The sequence below is a fragment of the Macaca fascicularis genome, chromosome 2, assembly GCF_037993035.2.
Source record: "Macaca fascicularis isolate 582-1 chromosome 2, T2T-MFA8v1.1".
In the NCBI taxonomy this organism is placed as follows: Eukaryota; Metazoa; Chordata; class Mammalia; order Primates; family Cercopithecidae; genus Macaca; species Macaca fascicularis.
The window spans coordinates 3,769,749-3,790,490 of NC_088376.1; the positions used below are offsets into that span (position 1 = coordinate 3,769,749).

At 48.1% G+C, this 20,742-nt stretch overlaps 1 protein-coding gene across 1 annotated transcript in view; it reads right to left on the minus strand.

Annotated features, from left to right (window-relative positions):
* Positions 1 to 6,748: 6,748 nt before the first annotated feature.
* The window catches only part of LOC102137563 (uncharacterized), a 186,781-nt gene continuing 172,787 nt past the window's right edge, over positions 6,749 to 20,742 (minus strand). The window contains exons 3-4 of the mRNA XM_065539704.1: positions 15,934 to 15,998; positions 6,749 to 6,939 (exon numbers count right to left, since the gene is read on the minus strand). Coding sequence (XP_065395776.1) covers positions 6,916 to 6,939; positions 15,934 to 15,998 — 89 coding nt within the window. The 3' untranslated portion in view covers positions 6,749 to 6,915. The remainder of the gene's footprint in view (positions 6,940 to 15,933; positions 15,999 to 20,742) is intronic.

The window sequence follows — 20,742 nt, forward strand, 5'->3', positions numbered from 1 at the left end:
GTGTCTTGAGAGACTGACAAGCATCCCAAAGTATCCGAGAGTAGATTACATGACAACTGGAGTCTTCCACATATCCAGAGACTGTGAAGATGGGAGGCTTGCTGGGGCTGCCCGGGACTCAGGTCAAGCAGGAGAGATGAGCTGGGAGCAGCCTGCATTGGCATGGACTGGCCGAGCAAGGATGCCTGAGCCCCCATGGGCCAAGTGGATGGTCCAGAGGACGGTCAGGTGTGAGCCCTCTGAAGGGGCATCTCCCAGGAGGTAGCCTGTAGAGCTGATGAGAATCCAATGACAGCAACAACAACAACAACGAACAGAGATGTACGGGAGCTGAGGAGGGAGTTTCACAAGACAGTGCCCTGCTAGTGACAGGGACAGTGAGTGCCGTGTGTGGGTCTCCCCTGGAGAGGAGGAGGCAGAGGGACATCACCAAATAACACACAGACATGTCCTGTGAAACAGACAGGACTTGGGGGATGCCCACCAGCAGAAGGCACCAGTAGCCAGATTAAAAGAGCACAACCAATCATGCGAGTCCTTGCCCTTTTCCCCTCTGCCCCCAACCTGGAGGAGCTGGGGACGGGAGGGGAGAAAGATATGAAGAGCGAGCGGAGGAAGAGTGAAGACCAACCCTCTCTCCCATTCCCTGTCACCGGCCCTCAAGCCATGGGTGGGCCTGAGGTCGGGGAGAGAAAGAATGCTCAACTGCATGGGAGTTAGAGGTTTGGGTGCGGACTGGCCTAAACTGTTTAAATCCTGAACCGGAGACCGTTTCAGATAGTTGGAAGTAACCAGAAAGCTGAGTTATCTTCTAAGATATCATCGAGGAGGGGAAAAAGATATCCAGAAAAGCATGTCTGAAGGCAGCACTGGGAGAAAAATGAAGCTGTTTCTGGCTTATTCCCTACCAAGGTAAGTCTACTCAGTAAACAAATGATGCTAGAAAACCTGGAACTAACTCTCTTCCTTCCTTCCTTCCTTCCTTCCTTCCTTCCTTCCTTCCTTCCTTCCTTCCTTCCTTCCTTCCTTCCTTCCTTCCTTCCTTCTTTTCTTCTCAGGTAAAAATAAACAAAACAGAGGTCCTAATATTATCTGCAGTAGCTCAGCACGTGCAGTCCCTGGGGTGAGCTGGGTGCGCTCTCAGTTTGGAGGCCAGAGCTCCAATGTGGTCTGTTCATTTGGAACCCAACCCGGAACTCGTGTGCAGACTGAGGCCTTGGAGTCCGAGGCGCTTTACCCAGCTCTGAACAAATGCCAGCCCAGACTGCTCACCCATTCTTCAGTCAACACCCATTTCCTGCCTGTTCTCAAGCGTCGGGCTCTGTGCTTGGAGGGTCCTTGATAAATAAAGCAGACAGGATCTCTGCCCTTGAGAAGCTTACAGTCTAAGACTAGAAAACACGGTATAAACACACACACAAATACATGTTTATAAATTGTAGTCAGTGTTGTAACAGTGGCAGTTTAAAAAATGGGTACGGTACAGTGATAAAATATAGTGTGTGTATAGTCGGTGGAGGCAACCCATGGCAAGACCCCTAACCAACCGCTGCAGCAGCTGAAAGGTACACACAGAGAACACACAGCAACGATTGTGCATGAAATTGGACATTTTTGTTTTAGAGGAGTGTATTCCTCAAAGGGAAATGAGAATGGTGTGTGTGTGGGGGGGGTGTGTGTGTGTGTGAGTGTGTGTTCTACTCTGAGTAAGGAAACATGCTGGGCAGTGCTATGGAGAGAGATTTAGTAGGTAGGGCTAAGCCAGGAGCCTCTTGGCCAGTCTATGTGTATTCAGGAACACCTGAGCATCTCTGAACCACTGAGAGTAGCAGGGCGGTGAACATGCCTATGGGACCCAGCCCTAATGCGTCTGGGCTAGGAGCAGACCAGTGGGGCAGGAAGAAAGGGCCTCAGAGGATGTCACAAGGAATGATATAGATTTCTCCTTGAGACAAGCCACCACTTGGCACAAAGCTTCTGCTCTAGGCCACTGTCTTAACTCTTTTGCTCTCCAATTTTTGGTCCAAGGTACGAATGATAATATCACATTTCTACTACGTGCTGCACAACTTTCGAGGTGGCTTTATACATGTAATGTCATTTAATCCCCACCGCAACCTCATGATGCAGGCATGAGTATCTTCATTTTGTGAGGAAGGAGCTGGGCTCACACTCGTCAAGCGCTTTGGCACGTTGTGTGCAGAGCCAGGCTCCTGCTGCAGACTTGACTCTCTGCGGTGCCCGAGCTTCTTCCTCCAGCCCACAGCGCCTCCGAACGCACCCTAGACCTTGAGCATCTTGAGGGCTGAGACCATGTCTCACTCATCTCTGCAGCTCCCAGAGCCCAGCATTGTGAGGAATGCAGTTGCTCATTTATTTATTCATCCAAAATAAATATTTACTGAGCACTAATTAAGTTCCAGGACCTGTGCTGTAGGGTCATTAAATATTTGACAAATGAAAGAGGGGAGGGAGAGAGAAAAGGGGAAAATAGCCCAAGGGCAGCTGGATGTACAGTGGGGCCCCGGGGCTGTGTGGGAGGCGGGCAGTGCCGTGGGGCGGGAGGAGCCCTTGGCTGGCACTGAATCCCTGGCTCTGGCATTAGCTTGCTGCCTGTCATTGCCTCTCCGGACCTCAGTTTTTACAGAACTTTCCAGTGAGTATTTAATTTTAGTCCTACTCATTCTGTGTCATAATGTGATAGGCCATGGACTGAATTATTCCGTGTGGAGCAAGAAAGGAGCCAGTTCTGTCCTGGTCTAAGCTGAGCCATCCCTGCCTGGACCATGGGACCCAGAGGAGTTGGGTGAGCCAAGTTAGGTCCTGGGCTGGCCGCCTGGGTATCTTGTTTCTCCTATAAGATAATGGCAGCTACCTCATAGTGGAGGTTGTGACGATTACGTGTGGTAATGCAGAGAAAGCAAGGAGCACAGAGTCTGGGGCTTAGAAAATGCTCAACAAATGCTGGTCTCCTTGTCTTGGGAGGCTGAGGCAGGAGAATTGCTTGAACCCAGGAGGCGGAGGTCACAGTGAGCCAAGATCGTACCATTGCACTCCAGCCTGGGCAACAGAGCGAGGCTCCGTCTCAAAAATAAATAAATAAATGAATAAAGCCCAGTGCTTTCCCATCGATTGTAGCTCCAACTTAATTTCCAAGAGGCATTTATGTGGGACACACGATTTCCCCGACCAGGGTCCCCAGCAGATGTGGAGAGAGAGGGAGAGAAGAAATAAGGCAGGCGGGCGACCTCATCTACTCTAAGCAAAAGCCCTGAACACTCACTGCATGCAGGGTCTTAAAATAAACATAGTTAATTCGGCCTAAATACCTTCCATGAACATTTTCAGGGAAGGGATCTCCTGAGGGAAAACTTACTAATTCATGATAAGGATAAAGTAGACTCATCTCTCGCTTTTAATGTGAGCTTGAGTTACTACGATAATTAGGTTAGGCAGTGAGGGTATTAAGCTATGTAGTGCAAGAAGTCCTGTTGTTTGTAAAACACCAAGTGCGGTTTCATGGAATGCGTATGTGTGAGTGCACATTCAGGACGGGCTGGGGAAGACTCCAGCGACACTTTGGAGGTGAGAGTCCGCTAAGTTGGGCAGCTACCGGGGCTCCCCACACATAGTTCTTGGGCTGAAAGCCTCTCCTTACTGAAGAGGCAATGGCGCCATCTCTAAGGAATGCACTACGCTCCGTCTTGTGTTCTGCGGATTAGCAAGAAGGGGTGTCTGGAGAAGACGCACATGCGTTATCTTTATGATGTTTTCAACATGCCATTGATCCTGCAGTGTGTCACATGCCTAGAGTGGGCTCACTCAGATGGGAGGGGGGTGGATTCTCCCACCTTTCCTTCCAGTCCTCTGGTAACTTAGGTTGGGTGCTTGGGAGAGGACTCAGTAAGGACATGGGGCCTTCGGTGGCTGTGAACAGCCATGTAGTGCAAAGGGCCCACACAGAGAATGGGGACAGGGCCTCTCATTCCTGCCAGACTAATCACTTGAGGGGTTACCCCACATTTTTGTTTCGAGGGAAAACCCCAACAATGTGTCGACATTTATGAATGCATCTTAAGCAATACTGGGAGAGAGCTGTCTACATTAGAGGTCAATTTTGGGATTTGGGTTTTTTTTTTTTTCCACTTTTAGAGTTAAAAAAATTATTAAATCAGTAATCACAAATGACTTGCTTCTAGACCTTTGCTATTTTATCCAGCTGGCTTATGTGAGTTCCAGGAAGCCTTTGGGTACCAGGCAGCTTTGGGAGGAGCTTGGAGGACCCTGTTTCAGAGTTCCAGGGCTTTGGGTTCCAAACGCTTTCCGGGTTGAACATCTCCAGGGCTTTGGGTTCCAAACACTTTCCAGGCTGAACAACTCCAGGTGATGCTTTTCGAGGACAAGGGCTTTGAGATACTGCCCTGAGGCTCTCGTGTGAACACGGTCCACTTTGGCAAGTCCTTCTGGTGTTTGGAGCCGGAGACAAGGAGACCAGCATTTGTTGAGCATTTTCTAAGCCCCAGACTCTGTGCTCCTTGCTTTCTCTGCATTACCACACGTAATCGTCACAACCTCCACTATGAGGTAGCTGCCATTATCTTATAGGAGAAACAAGATACCCAGGCGGCCAGCCCAGGACCTAACTTGGCTCACCCAACTCCTCTGGGTCCCATGGTCCAGGCAGGGATGGCTCAGCTTAGACCAGGACAGAACTGGCTCCTTTCTTGCTCCACACGGAATAATTCAGTCCATGGCCTATCACATTATGACACAGAATGAGTAGGACTAAAATTAAATACTCACTGTTTGCCAAGCCCTACGTCAGGCCCCTGAGAGAGGCAGCACAGGGTAACAGAAGGAGCTCCAGCTTTGGGAAGAGAAGGCCCTGGATTCATGTCTTACTCGTTATTCATAGTTGTGCAGTTTGGGGCAACTTAACCTTTCTGAATCTTAGTTCTCTCAGCCATAAAATGAGTATAATAATAGTACAAACTTTTCTTCAGAAAGCTGTTGGAGGATGAAATGAAATAATGTGCAAGCCCTGTAAGTCTTCAGTGCATTAGCATCATCATGCATATTCCTCATGAACCTGTGTTAAATGCTCCTGACACATTCTTTCTTTTGTATGTGTGACAGAGTCTCCCTCTGTCACCCAGGCTGGAGTGCAATGGTGTGACCTCAACTCACTGCAACCTCTGCCTCCCGGGTTCAAGCGATTCTCCTACCTCAGCCTCCCAAGTAGCTGGGATTACAGGTGCCCACCACCATGCCCAGCTAACTTTTGTATTTTTAGTAGAGATGGAGTTTCCCCATGTTGGTCAGGCTGGTCTCGAACTTCTGACCTCAGGTGATCCACCCGCCTTGGCCTCTCAAAGTGCTGGGATTACATAATGCATCCTTCTAACAATACAGTCTAAAATTGGGTCCAAAATGGACTTCAGGCTTTTATATCATTGTTTTCAGAGGTATCTTCTCTCTCTTTTTGAAAATAGAATTGCATTTGCCACTTCTGTATGTCAACTCCTTTCCCTAATTCTCTAAAAATCATCTACAGTGCTTTGGTGAAGAGCTTATTAAGTCATTCGGGAACCTGGGAATACATTTCATCCTAATTCATGAGAAGTAATAAAAGGTTCTGAGAGTGGTAGGGAGGGGAAATGCTGTATTGATTTACTTGTCCTATATCATTTCGCACATATTACATAGTATGTATTATTTAGCACCTACAATGCAAGGTACTATGGAAGATACACATGTGAACGGCAGCTTCTGTCCTCAAGGAGGACGCAATCTAGGAGACAACCAGACAACAAAGGCAAAGAGTGTCACATGCCTGAAAAGTGGTGCCTCCAAGGAAATGTGTCATCCAGGGGAAGGAGAGTCGCCTTCTGGCCTGGGCACCACGGAGGAAGAGAAATTTGGGCAACTGACTTAACTTTTCAGGAACTGGGAGAACTTTGCTAACCTTTGGACTAGGCTTTGAAGAGTGGGTTTGGTGGCAAGCCAGGAAGAGGAAGGGCAATTAGGGGTTCAGAGGGAAATATACAGGACCTGACAGTGTCTGTCTGTCTGGTTGGAGCTAACAAATTATGTAAGAGAAAAATGAGATCATTTAGCTGGGTGCCAGAGTGTGAGAAACCTTAAACATCAGGCTGGGTTTGACTTCACTGGGGAGTCACTGAGCCAGTATTTTCAACAGAGAAGTGACATAAACCTCACCCTGAGGGGTTCTGTCAACCAGACGGGAGATGGAGACCAGGGGGAGGCATGCTAAAGCCAAGGTCGTTGGCCAGGTGGCAGCGAAAAGGGCAAGAACTAGAGAAGCGTCCAGGACAAACAGCTCAGGGGACGATCCCTCTGAGTTCCTATCCAAGTTCCACCGCAGGGGACCTTGTTTATCCTCTCTGGGCCTCAGGTGCCATAGCTGGGAAGTAAAAAGCTTGGGCCAGAAGGTGATTCTCCAAGTCCTCCCAGCCTGGCCTCCTCTGGCTTTCTGTCTGACATTTTTGTCACTGCTCTTCAAGCTGGTCAAACAGGGGAGGAGCAGTAGTTGTCCACCCACCGTGCCAGGTCACCCTCTAACCCCAACAACCCCTGTCGCATTCTCAACAGCTGATGGTTTTTCTTTTGTACAGCCTTGTAAAGAAACCCAACTAATTAAATCAGTTGTGTTTGCCTTGACTTCGCAAATGTCCCTGAAACAAATGATGCAAAACAAAGAAACACATCCATAAATGCAGCCAAACAATGAAGTGCAAGAACACATAAGAATGTTCTTTTATTACAAAGGTGACATAGCACATCAGTGAAGAAAGGAGAAACTCAACCAGCAGGCCTGGGGCAAGCGGCTGTTTAGGAAAAAATAATGCTCCATCTCCATCTCACTCTGTAGACCAATATTAATTCCAGGTGATTTCAGAAGAGAAATATAAACATTTCCTAGAAGAAAACAGAGAGACAGTTAATGTAATCTTGAGACAAGGGAAGCCTTTCTTAGCCTGACACCAAAGCAGTTACAATAAAGGCAAGGATTAATAGATTTGACCATATGAATTTTTATTATTATTATTTTTTGAGATGGAGTCTCACTCTGTCACAAAGGCTAGAGTGCAGTGACACAATCTCGGCTCACTGCAACCTCCGCCTCCCATGTTCAAGCGATCCTCCTGCCTCAAACTCCCAAGTAGCTGGGATTATAAGTGTGCACCACCAAGCCTGGTTAATTTTTGTATTTTTAGTGGAGATGGGGTTTCACCATGTTTGCCAGGCTGGTCGCGAACTCCTGAGCTCAAGTGATCCACCCGCCTTGACCTCCCAAAGTGCTGGGATTACAGACATGAGCCACTGCTCCCAACCAGATTTGACCATATAAATATTTAAAAGTCAGCATACCAAAGTTAATAAAACGATTTCCCAATGTTGTATCGAACATCTTTTTAGGTGTTTCTGGGATGGGTAGGAAAGCCATTTCTAATTATCTCAACATGAAAAGAGGGAACCCATTAATGACAGAAATGAAGAGAACCAACGTTAGGGGGAACTTCAGGAGGAAAGAAAGCCTTCACCACAGCCACCGAGCAGGGCCAGGAGGACGCTGAGCTCCGGCTCCACCGCCAGGACTGCCCTGGGGAGGAACTGGAAGGCTCGGCTGGCCTCCCCATCCCACTCCTCCACCCTGGGCCAAAGCAAGTGAAGGAAGTCAATGCAGATCCTGCCAGGGTTGCCTTGGCCTTTGGGCAGCTCAGAGGGGCAGGGGGGGAGGCACCTCCTCCAGGCAGATGGCCCGGGGGCTGTCCTCGAGCCCCTCCCCAGGGCTCCGGGAGCCTGGCTTTCCTGTTCTGTCTCCATGGCCTGGATATCACAAGGGAAGGATCTGGTGTCATACTGCCTTCCACAGCCTGTGACTGCATGCCAGGCCCCAGTGCCCACAAGAAACATGACTCCACCTGCTCCAGGGGACAGGCAGGCCACTCTCGGAGCTCGCTGAGAAGTGGGTGAAGTCTCCAGGCACGGAGTGCCGCTCATCTGAGCCAGCGGATTCCCACCTTGCTGGGCTTCCCTTTGGGGCTGAGAAGGAGCCCCGCTTTCCCGGCGGATTGGAAGCTCCCTCTGTGGTCTCCTCAGCAACCACAGGCTGCTGCCGTCTCTGAGCGGTGGTCTGGGGCTGAACTGCCAGGTCACCGCACTGTCCCCAGCCCCGCCCGCTGCAGCAGCAAATTCACAGGCGGCAGTGAATGGTCCCAGCCTGAGATGGGGGATCTTAGGGATGAAGGTGGCGTGGGGGCTAACATGGCTTCTGGGAGGGAAATTCACGTGGTATCCACAGGTAGAATTCACACATACCTGGGTTCATCTGGCAAACTAGAAAGCAACGGCCCAAGGAGAGCCTCAGGGCAGGGAAGCAGAGAAGCCTCGCAGAGAGCACTCACCCTAAGGGAAGAAGGAGCTGGAGGACATGAATGCGGGAGAGCCTTGGGGAGGAGGCGGACACTCCTGAGCAGTAGCTGAGACTCTGATTGGACCCTGCACTGACCCCGTTCACTTTATGTCTGGGCTCTGCAGAGGGTGAAGGCCCGAAGGAAGAGCGAGCTCCGGACCAGCCCAGGGCCATGCACAAAGTGCGTCAGTGAGGGCTCTTCACTGCAGGCAACAAAAACCGATCGGGCTGATAGGAGCTAAGAAGGAATGCTGTGAAAGGGTGTCACGTAGCTCACAAGGCGGCTGGCCAGCAGGACGGGAAAACTAAAAGAAACAAAAGGTTACTATGCAGCCAGAACCACAGCCACAGAAGCAGCCCAGAGACAAGGCGGCCACCTTCTCCCTGACAAAGCCCAGAGAGCTCAGCAGGCTCCGCTGATATTGTCCATCCTGGATGCTGGATGTCGCTGCCTCCACCACCAGCAGCATCCCCATCATCACTGTCACCACTGCCACTACACCGCCAGAAAGAATCTGCCCCTGGCCCAGCCTCACTGCCGTCACTGGCTCCCGATTCAAAGTTGGAGGGGGGTGAGGCTGACTGGCCCACACTTTGGCCTCAGGAACATGGGGTAATGATTTGTCTGTCCTGTTCAGCTTCTAGATTTGTACATTAGGAAATTCTCCCAACATAGGCGGCTGGGGAGGGAAGGATCAGTCAGACACTGACAGCCAAGAAGAAGGAGGAAGAGGAGGAGAAGTGAGAAGAAACAAACAGTTTAGCTGGAAAAAAATCTTGAAGACGTCACTCCTGCTCTCCGGGATTCAATCTGTGACCGTCCAAATTGCCTGGGGGTCATGGGAGGAAGTGGGTCTGAGAGCCCTGTCACTGGCAGCGTGGGCAAGGGGAACAGTCACCATCCTTCATGGTCATCACCATCATCATCTTACGCACTGTCCCTAACCCGGGGTTCCTCAACCTCTACAACTAACATTTGGGGCCAGATAATGCTGTGTTGTCCAAGCAGTCCTGGACATTGTAGGATGTTTAGCAGCATCCTTGGTTTCTACCCACTCGCTGCCACCAGCGCCTCCTCTCCAATTGTGACAATTAACAGCGTCTCTAGACATTGCCAAATATCCCTGGGGCAGAGTTGCCTCTAGTTGAGACCATCGCTGTAAACACAGCTGCCTCAGTCCTCCTATGGGCACTCTGCAATAAAGGCCTAGACTTTCCCTCTGGAGAGGCTGGGCTCCTGCCAGGACAGGAGCACGCAGAGTCCTAGGGCGCCCTTTTGACTACTGCTCATGGAGGCAGGGAGGAGGAAAAGGGCAATCTTATGTCACCAAATATTTACTATTCATTGAGCCCTGCACAACCTGCCTTTGCTCATGTAGCATGCTCTCCCTCACCCCAACCTCTCTTCACTTGCCCAAATCTGACCCCTTCCCTCTTTCTCTGAATTGGCCTGCATCTCTCCCTTTCAAGATGTTCAGTGCCCTGGCCAGACGTGGTGGCTCACACCTGTAATCCCAGCACTTTGGGAGGCCAATGTAGGTGGATCCCTTGAAGTCAGGAGTTCGAGACCCGCCTGGCCAACATAGTGAAACCCAGTCTCTACTAAAAATACAAAAAATAGCCGGGTGTGGTGGCACATGCCTGCAGAGTCCCAGCCACTCCAGAGGCTGAGGCGGGTGAATCGCTTGAACACAGGAGGCAAAGGTTGCAGTGAGTCGAGACTGCGCCATTGCACTCCAGCCTGGGTGATGAGTGAGACTCCGTCTCAAAAAAAAAAAAAAAAAAAAAAAAATAGCTGGGCATGGTGGCACACACCTGTCATTCCAGCTACTCAGGAGGCTGAGGCAGGAGAACCACTTGAACCTGGGAGGCAAAAGTTGCAGTGAGCTAAAATAGTGCCGCTGCACTCCAGTCTGGGTAACAGAGTGAAACTCTGTCTCAAAAATAAATAAATACATAAATAAATAAATAAGCTCACAGCCCTAGTCTGAGACCACGTTTTACTTCTGTGCTCTGCCCCTGCAGTGGGGTGGGGAGGGGCAAGCCATACCCTGCACTGAGGGCCATCATAAGACGTCGCCCTGTGAGGACCCTTGTGGAGAGATGTTAGGGGGACGTGGCTCATTTCATCACGCAGCGCTCTCTCAATTAGGACCCTTGAGAGAGATGCCCAAACTACTCCTGAGCAACTGGTCAGTTTTTGTTTTATGGACACCAGGAACTGGGCCTTTTCCCAGGCTTCCCTTTCCTGGAAGCTGTTAGAAAGCTTGGAGCCAATTTGGGGTGCACCCTCATCATCTGTATATTTATGATTCTTGTAATTTAGTCTCATTCCTGGCGCCATTTTTATGCCCTTACCCTTATTTTGTCCTTTTATTCCTTCTTTTAAATTATGTTCCCTTGTTATGTTTTATGTATTAACAGTTTCTGGCACAAAGCATGGTATAAATAAGAAGATAGATGTAGATAAAGTAGCTCTGTTTCTCTTATATGAGAGCTAGGTATTTTTATGTCTTGTCTGGCTCCGAATTAATATGAATTTACTGAAAGCAGTAGCTTCATCAGATTAATTTCCTGCCCACCGTCCCCACTCCTTCACTCCCTCCCCTGGAATTCAGCCCATTGCCCGTTACGTATGGACACTCAGTCAGTATTTGTTGCTCTGTTGACGACTGGTTCTCTTAGATGCAACAAATTTCTTCCCTCCCTCCTTTCTCCCTTCCTACCTTCTTTTCTCTCCTTCTTTTTCTTCTCTATCTCTTCCTTTTTTTCTTCCAGAAAAATAAAGACAAAAAAGAGGAAACAGATACACTTTGGAAAGAACTCCCAGTGAGGTCCGTCACTATAGTCACATTTTAGAAGAGCTGACACTTCAATTCCCTTCTAAAATCTACAACAACAGTCTATCAAGTTCATGCTGAAAAGTGACTTCAGTCAGAAGAAGGAAAATTCGAGACCAGCCTGACCAACATAGTGAAACCCAGTCTCTACTAAAAATACAAAAATTAGCCGGGTGTGGTGTCACGTGCCTGCAGAGTCCCAGCTACTCCCGAGGCTGAAGCGGGAGAATCGCTTGAACACAGGAGGTGAAGGTTGCAGTGAGCCGAGACTGCGCCATTGCACTCCAACCTGGGTGACAGAGTGGCAAAGCCCCAAGGCCTTCTTGGTGACACTGGTCTTGTCTGGGGAAGTAACATTCCAGCCTTGTCAGCTCATTATCTTTTCTCTGAAATCACCTTGCCTTTTCATCTGGATCCGGCATTCCTCAGACTTTGCCTTCTCCTGGTGAGGCATGTGTTACATGGAGAAAGTAAAATTCTACCCTCAGAGAGTATTTGCTGAATGAGTGAATCCTATTTAGGCAGTAAAATAGGGTCTGGAGGCAAGAAACACAAGATACCCTCTCCACAGGGCATACACCGAGTAAAGGACTTTGTAACTTTACTTCATCCTCTGCATTTACATAGGGTGTACTTCAAGTAGAGGGTATTTAAACTCATAAAAACTCAGTAACGGGGCCTTTGAGCCCCTACACACAGGCCCGCTCCCACACTGTGGAGTGTGCTTTCATTTTCAATAAAACCCTTCATTCTTTCCTTTGTTTGTGCGTTTTCTCCAATTCTTTGTTCAGGACTCCAAGAACCTGGACTCCCTCCACGGTTAACATTATTTGAACCTCCCAACACTGCCGTGAGTTAGACAGAGCAGCGATGATTATCACTATCACCCGTATAGATGAGGAAGATGAGACTTAGACACATGATTCACGGTATAGTCAGGACCAGAGCGGTGGTATAAAGCTCAAGGAATCTGCTGGGGGTGCAGAGCGGGTCTCCATTAAATGTACATCACCCTAAAGCAGAGCCGAGGCCTCAGGCCCTGCAGATGTGCCAAAGACCCCATCACTGCTGTAGGATATCATTCGTTTGTTAGTTTGTTACTGCATTTATGGGCAACACCCATTTATTGAACATGGCATGGTGCTAAGCACAGTGAAGCACATAAAGATGAACGCGTCCACTCCTGAGCAGCTCAAAGTCTAGCCAGGAAAACAGACCTAGGGACAGAAGGCCACGAAGCAAATCGTCAGCACTCTCATGGCGCGTCTCCTCACCAGCACTCCTGAAACCGTGCCTGCAACTCCACGGCGGCAATTTTCATACGGATTGCAATTGTTTCGTGCCTCTTTCACCACCAGAGTATGACCTCCTTGAGGAAAAGGGCAGTTTTGTGTTTATTTTATTTTATTTTTTAATTAATTTATTTTTATGGGTTTTTTTGAGACGGAGTCTTGCTCTGTCGCCCAGGCTGGAGTGCAGTGGCACAATCTCCACTCACCGCAACCTCCACCGCCTGAGTTCAAGCGATTCTCCTGCCTCAGCCTCCAGAGTAGCTGGGATTACAAGCACCCGCCACCATGCCCGGCTAATTTTTTGTATTTTTAGTAAAGACGGAGTTTCACCATGTTGGCCAGGCTGGTCTGGAACCCCTGACCTTGTGATCCGCCCACCTCTGCCTCCCAAAGTGCTGGGATTACAGGTGTGAGCCACCACGCCCGGCCTGACAATTTTTATTTTAGCCTTTTTTTCCCCCACAGCATTTAGCCTGGTCACTGGTATCCAGCTTCTACTCAGTCAACACTTGCTGAAGGGATGACAACTGAGGCCTCTCGGGGCTACAAGAAGAGGACATTTCTGCAGGAGCCATGGAGCGCATCACAAAAGGGAGATTTTGCTTGGAGTCTGAAAGCTGAGGAAGAGTTTGCTGGGAGACAGGGTCAAGGGTTCCAGGCCAGAGGAACCCCGTAAACATGACTGGCCTTGGGTAAATGCTTCCTGCCGGCCAGGCTGTGTGTGGCCTGTGGTGTGAAGGGCTTTACAAGGACTATCTCTGAACCCCACCCACCCCATGAGGTTGCTGATATGATCAATACCATCTTATACCTGAGGAACAAAAGGCACGGAAAGTTCGAGTACCTTGTCCAAGGCCACACAGGCACCACACTGTAGAAATGGGACTAGAATCCACTCTGCTATACAACTATAGCCCAGGCAGGAAGGGGAGAGGTCACTACCTCTTCCTACCCTCTTCTCCTTGGAACTCTTGAAAGATTTTGGCTCCATCTGTCACCGAGACCCCAGGGTGTCTGTGATCAATAGGATTTCAGCCATGTGCAACCCCTGGGGGCATGCAGCCATGTGGGGCACCTGGTCCTAAATGTTCCACATGCATGTGGCCACCCTCCTTTGCCATGCCTTGAACAGCCACTCCGCAGTCTCCCCAGGTTCTCCTAGGCTGTAGCCAGGGAGCTGAGGTGAATGGCTGCTGTTCAGGGTTATGTTCCTCCCCTCCTTAGTCCAGAGAGACCCTGCCTTTGCTCCCCAGGCATCTGCACTCTGCAGAGAAGACACCTTGAGATAGGAAAAAACCGAGGCAGCATGAGAGCAGCCAAAAATGCCAGCTGCTCTCTCCCGGTACAGGATTCTGTTTTCCAGAGTGCTCCCAGGGCTTAGCAGTGGAAGAGGATGGAGCCCAAGAGCTGCAGAGGAGGCACTGGGTTCCCAGGGCCTCTGACCCAAGCGCCCATGGTGTGTCCACTGGGGCAGTGTGCTCAGTTACCTGCTGTCTTCACACTAGGCCTCGCCCTCAATGTGCACTCTCACAGTGCCACAGGAAAACGAGACATTGTGTATGTTCCTATTAGTGACCATCATTCAACATGCTTGATTGTTGGGTCAACCTTATGCACCAGCCATGATAGAGGGGATTTTATAGTGTGCTCATCTAAGAGAGCTGCCCTGGATGGACCTGGCCCTCAGCTGGGCTGTGCTCTGGGGACGTAGAGACCAAGAAAGGATTCCAGTTGAGAGGGTCACTCACGTGAAGCAGAGAACATCGTCTGACTGGTCTCCGTCTTATGGCAAAAGACATTTTAGCAGATATTAGGGAATTCCATAATGGTAGTCTCTAGTATTTATTGTCCATCAGGTGCCAGGTATGTAGAATATATCTAATCCTTGTAACAAACTTGAATTGGAGATCATTGTCAAATTTTACAAATACATAATCTTCAGGATGTTAAGCAGATTTCCCAAGGCCAATTTGTAAATGCCACGGCTAGTGTTCAAACCCAAGACTTTCTGGCTCCAAATCCCACACACTTTCCACTACACATGTGCGTCTCAGCCCAGGCTATGTTCAAAACACTCACCATCACCATCACTGTCATCATCATCATTATCTCCAGCTCCGGCTATATTCACAGTACTCATCATCATTATCACCATCACCATCACCATCGCCATCATCATCTCCAGCCCAGGCATGTTCACAATACTCACCATCACCATCACCATCATCATCATTATCTGCAGCCCAGGCTATGTTCACAACACTCATCATCACCATCACCATCATCATCATCATCATTATCTCCAGCCCAGGCATGTTCACAACACTCACCACCACCATCACCATCATCATCATCATTATCTCCAGCCCAGGCTGTGTTCACAACACTCATCGTCATCATCATCATCATCATCATCATCATCATTATCTCCAGCCCAGGCTGTATTCACAACACTCATCATCACCATCACCATCATCATCATCATCATCTCCAGCCCAGGCATGTTCACAACACTCATCATCATCATCATCACCATCATCATCATCTCCAGCCCAGGCTGTGTTCACAACACTCATCATCACCATCACCACCACCATCATCATCATCATCATCATTATCTCCAGCCCAGGCATGTTCACAACACTCATCATCATCATCACCATCATCATCTTCTCCAGCCCAGGTATGTTCACAATACTCACCATCACCATCACCATCACCATCATCATCATCATCATCTCCAGCCCAGGCTATGTTCACAACACTCACCATCACCATCACCATCACCATCACCATCATCATCATCATTATCTCTAACCCAGGCTATGTTCACCATACTCACCATTACCATATCATCATCGTCAGTGTCATCATCACCATCATCATCATCATCATCTCCAGCCGAGGCTATGTTCACAATACTCACCATCACCATCACCATCATCATCATCATTATCTCTAACCCAGGCATGTTCACAATACTCACCATCACCATCACCATCACCATCACCATCATCATTATTATCTCCAACCCAGGCATGTTCACAATACTCATCATCATCATCATCATCATCATCATCATCATCATCTCCAGCCCAGGCTATGTTCACAATACTCACCACCATCAGCATCACCATCATCATCTCCAGCCCAGGCTATGTTCACAATACTCAACATCACCATCACCATCATCATCATCATTATCTACAACCCAGGCATGTTCACAGTATTCCCCATCACCATCATCATCATCGTCGTCATCATTATCTCCAACCCAGGCATGTTCACAATACTCACCATCACCATCACCATCACCATCAACATCATTGTCATCTCCAGCCCTGGCTATGTTCACAATACTCACCATCACCATCACCATCACCATCATCATCATCATCTCCAGTGTGTACACCAGGGCATCAATGGGTGCTAGAAGCCACAGAAATAAATATAAGCCATCTTCTTGAGGGACAATTTGGTGATTCGTAGGCATTGGTTTTACATTAAAATCAATATTGATATATTAAGGAAGAGAGAACAAGTTAAGCATAATTGTCTGGGGGAGAACGGAACTCGAATCTATGGGCTGTTTCAGGCTCTGCCCCAGTTTTGGGGTCTGTCTTTGTGCTGTTGAAACACTTGAATGGAAAATGTGGAGAGGTACCAGGTTCACCCGGGAAACAGTGACAGGCTCTGGTGGTGAGGGCTGCAGGTTGCCTTGGACTCCTCCTTCCTGCCTGGGGATTGCCTCCAGATTAGCAGAGGCTGGGGTCTATCTGAGGCAGACTGCTTCAGTGCACATGGGCAAGCTACGGTCGAGAAATGGACTGTAGGATCTTTCAAATCTCTTCTTATCTTGTTTTCAGGTAATTCTGGTATTTAAAGTTTTTATCTTCTTAAAAATTTTAGGAAGATTAAATTTCTTAGGAAATTTTAAATCAAATCATGCTTTTATGGGTCAGAGAACTGAGCCTTCCCTTTCATGACCCCAGTGTACCTCTCCCAAGAGGTGTAGTAAGTTGGTTTTGCGTGGTTGATGGGGGGCAGGGGTTAGCAGTTCTCCTCTCCTTCAGTAGTTCTCAAGCTTGGCTGCACCAGATCACCTGGGAGGCTTTTGTTTTTTGTTTTTTGTTTTTTTTTGTGGGTTTCTTTTTTGAGATGGAGTATCACTTTGTCGCCCAGGCTGGAGTGCAGTGATGCAATCTCAGCTCACTGCAACCTCCACCTCCTGGGTTCAAGCAATTCTCCTGCCTTAGCCTCCCGAGTAACTAGAATTACAGGCATGCGCCACCATGCCTGGCTAATTTTTGTATTTTTCGTAGAGACGGGGTTTTGCCATGTTGGCCAGGCTGGTCTCAAAGTCCTGACCTCAAGTGATTTGCCCACCTCGGTCTCTGAAAATGCTGGGATTACAGACATGAGCCACCGTGCCAACCCCACCTGGGAGTTTTAACAAACACTGATGCCTGAGCTCAGTCCCCAGAGGCACTCTCTGAAGTGCTTGACCAGGGCTGTGGCCTGCCCACTGAGGGTATTAAAAGCCCTTCAGGTGACCCAGGTACAGCAGACTTGAGAACCACTGTCGTGTAGTTTTAGGCCAGCGACCAGGATCCCTGGCTCTTTGAAGGAGCAATTTCAAGTAGATCTGAGCTGCAAAATTGCCATCACCTTACCCCTGCTCATTAAGAAAACTCAGAGAAAAATCGTCCTGCTAAAAGCCTGAGGTGAAAAGGTTCCGCTTTTGATGGATGCACTTAAAGGAAAAAGCTTTGATTTGTTTGAAGTCATCCTTAGGGGTTGGTTTTTTTCTTGCATCTATGAGAGAGTTCTCAAACCCTGTGAAATAAATTAGATTCTAGCAGCAAAGGTTGATGAAATGCAGATACTGGGAAAGAGCCGTTTCAATGAAAATCCGGAAGGTCCATGGCTGGCTTCCTTCTTGAGTAATTTCTATGGTTTTCACAGATGTTTCTGCAATCCGATTGCGTCCGTTCATCCTCTCCATTCCCACTGTCATAATCCAGGTCTGACATCTTCCCGCTGCAGTCACAGTCTCCTAACTCATCTCCCTGCCACCAGTATTTCCCTTCTTCAGCCACTCTTTGCATCATGCCCAGAGAGATCTCTCTAGAATGCTTTTTTGATCATATCACTCTCCTGCTTAAAAATCCTGTGGTGTCTGCTTCCCTGTTGCATTTGAAATAAAACCTGAACTTCTTTGGACAACTCATAAAGTCATTCATGATCTAGTACACGCCTACCTCTCTGGCTTTTCATCTCAATTTCTCCATAATCCCGCACACTCTGTGCCAAAGCCAAACAGAATGACTCACGGTTTTCCAAACATGCTGAGCCCTCTCGTGTCCCTGAGGCCTGGGTTCTAGAGGGTTCTAGAGGGCTCTCTATATCTGGAACATCCTTCCCACCGCTTTCTGCTTTCTTCTCTCGACTAAGTCCCACTGTTTTTTTTTTTTGTTGTTGTTGTTTGTTTGTTTGTTGAGACAGAGTCTTGCTCTGTAGCCAGGCTGGAGTGAAGTGGTGTGATCTTGGCTCACTGTAGCCTCCACCTCCAGGGTTCAAGTGATTCTGCTGCCTCATCCTCCTGAGTAGCTGGGACTACAGGCGTAAGCCACCATGTCCAGCTAATTTTTGGATTTTTAGTAGAGACTGGGTTTCACCATGTTGGCCAGGATGGTCTCGATCTCTTGACCTCATGATCCACCCGCCTTGGCCTCCCAAAGTGCTGGGATTACAGGTGTGAGCCACCATGCCCAGCCACTCCCACTTGTTTTTAAAGAAGCTTCCTTGAAGCCTCACTCCAGGTTAAGCATACTCTTCTTTCCTCCCACAGCACCTCAGGCATTGACCTCAGTCACTACTCTTACCACACTGTATTATGATCATCTCTTTGTCTACCCTAGACTGAGGTCTTTACAACACCACTCCAGCACCTAGCCCATAGCCTGACATGTTATTGGTGCTTACTATGGTTTCCAATATAAAAGAGTCAAAATAATTCCCAAAATATGTTCACTTCTGCCCTACTGACTTCTAGCACAATGGGCAACTGAAGTAGGTAGTTTGCATAGACACCAAGAAAATAAATCTGTGTCTTAGTGGCACCTAATTTCCCCTATGTCAGTAAAATCTCATGGAAAAATATCCAGTGCTTGCTGAATGACCAGCACAACGGGGAATAAGCAAAAAATGAGACATGGTCAGATGAGATGTTCTTTCTTCCTCTTTGCTTCCACTGCAATAGGTGTTCCTGGCTGAATCCCTTCATTCCCCATGAACTGCTGTCCCCTGGGTGTGTGGCTTTTCCTCCACTATCAGGAGAACCTGCTTCCCATGTTTAAGGTGGGTTCTTTTCTATTTCCCAAGTGTCTCGGCTGGGTTGAGAAATAAAGGGAAAGAGCACAAGAGAGAGAAATGTAAAGCTGGGTGCCCGGAGGAGACATCACGTGTCGGCAGGATCCGTGATGTTCCCGGAGCCGTAAAACCAGCAAGTTTTTATTAGCGATTTTCAAAAGGGGAGGGAGTGCACGAATAGGGTGTGGGTCACAGAGATCACCTACTTCACAACGTAATATCACAAAGCAAATGGAGGCAGGGCGAGATCACAGGACCACCGGACGGGGAGAAATTAAAATTGCTAATGAAGTTTCGGCAGGCATTGTCATTGATAACATCTTATTAGGAAACAGGATTTGAGAGCAGGTAACCTGTCTGACCACAATTTATTAGGTGGGAATTTTCCCCACCTAATTGTAGTAAGCCTGGGAGCGCTATAGGAGACCGGGACTTATTTCATCCCATCAGCTTCGACCATAGAAGACACGACGCCTTAAAAAGGGGCCGTCTATAGGCCTACCTTCAGGGCGCATTCTCTTTCTCAGGGGTGTTCCTTGCTGAGAAAAAGAATTCAGCGATATTTCTCCTATTTGCTTATGAAAGAGGAGGAATATAGCTCTGTTCTGTCCGGCTCACCAGTGGCCAGTTCAAAGTTACCTCTCTTGTTCCCTGAACATCGCTGTTATCCTGTTCTTTTTTTACGATGCCCAGATTTCATTTGTTCAAACACACACGCTCTACAAACAATCTGTGCAGTTGATACAATCACAGGGTCCTGAGGTGACATTCATCCTCCTCAGCTTACAAAGAAGATGACAGGATTAAGAGATTAAAGTAAAGACAGGCATAGGAAAACACAGGGGTATTGATTGGTGAAGTGACAAGTGTCCATAAAATCTTCACAATTTATGTTCAGAGATTACAGTAAAGACAGGTGTAAGAAATTATAAAAGTATTAATTTTGGGAACTAATAAATGTCCATGAAATCTTCACAATTTATATTCTTCTGCCACGGCTTCAGCCGATCCCTCCATTAGGGGTTCCTGACTTCCCGCAACACTCCACTACACCCAAAGCAGCTGGAGGGCATGGTCATGCATTATGGTCCCTCCATGGCCCACCTTGCCTGGGGCACGTGCTCAGGAATATTGTCCAATTCCGAATTATGATGAGCTAAGATTTGGCGACACATTCTGACATGTTTTCTTTGGAACCCAAAATTAAAACTCTCACTTCTGGTGAAGTTGCCTCAAATCCTTTCTGAAACAAAGCAAGCTATAAAAAAATGAATAGAGGAGAATGAAAATACATGAAAATGAATAAATAAGGACATGAAAAATATTTGGTGAAACCCACTATCTCTCACCTATTCGTTTATTTGATCATTTAATCACCAATCCATCCTGTCATCCAACCAACCATTCTTCATTTAACAAATATGGTCTGCACCTGGGGCTGGGCTCAGAGTGATAAATGAGACAGAAATAGTCCTTGCACTCATGGGCTTGTGTTCTAATGGGAAACAGACATTCGACAAAGAATTTCAAGTGCAACTGGAAATGAAAAGGGTGGTGCTGAGGTGCCCCCAAGACAGAGGGTGGTCCTCGCTCATTCATTCACTCACCACTCACCCGCCCCCTCATTCATTCCCGGGTCCTCACACAAAGCCTGGACTAGCAGCACCACTCAATGTTTACTGAAGGAATGGATGAGGCCTGCTATCTGCACAGCGTGTCATTAACAAAGCAGAATTTACTTGGAAGGTTGACTTGGGGAGCCCCAAATGTAAACTTACATGATTTTTTAAAGCTTCTGTTT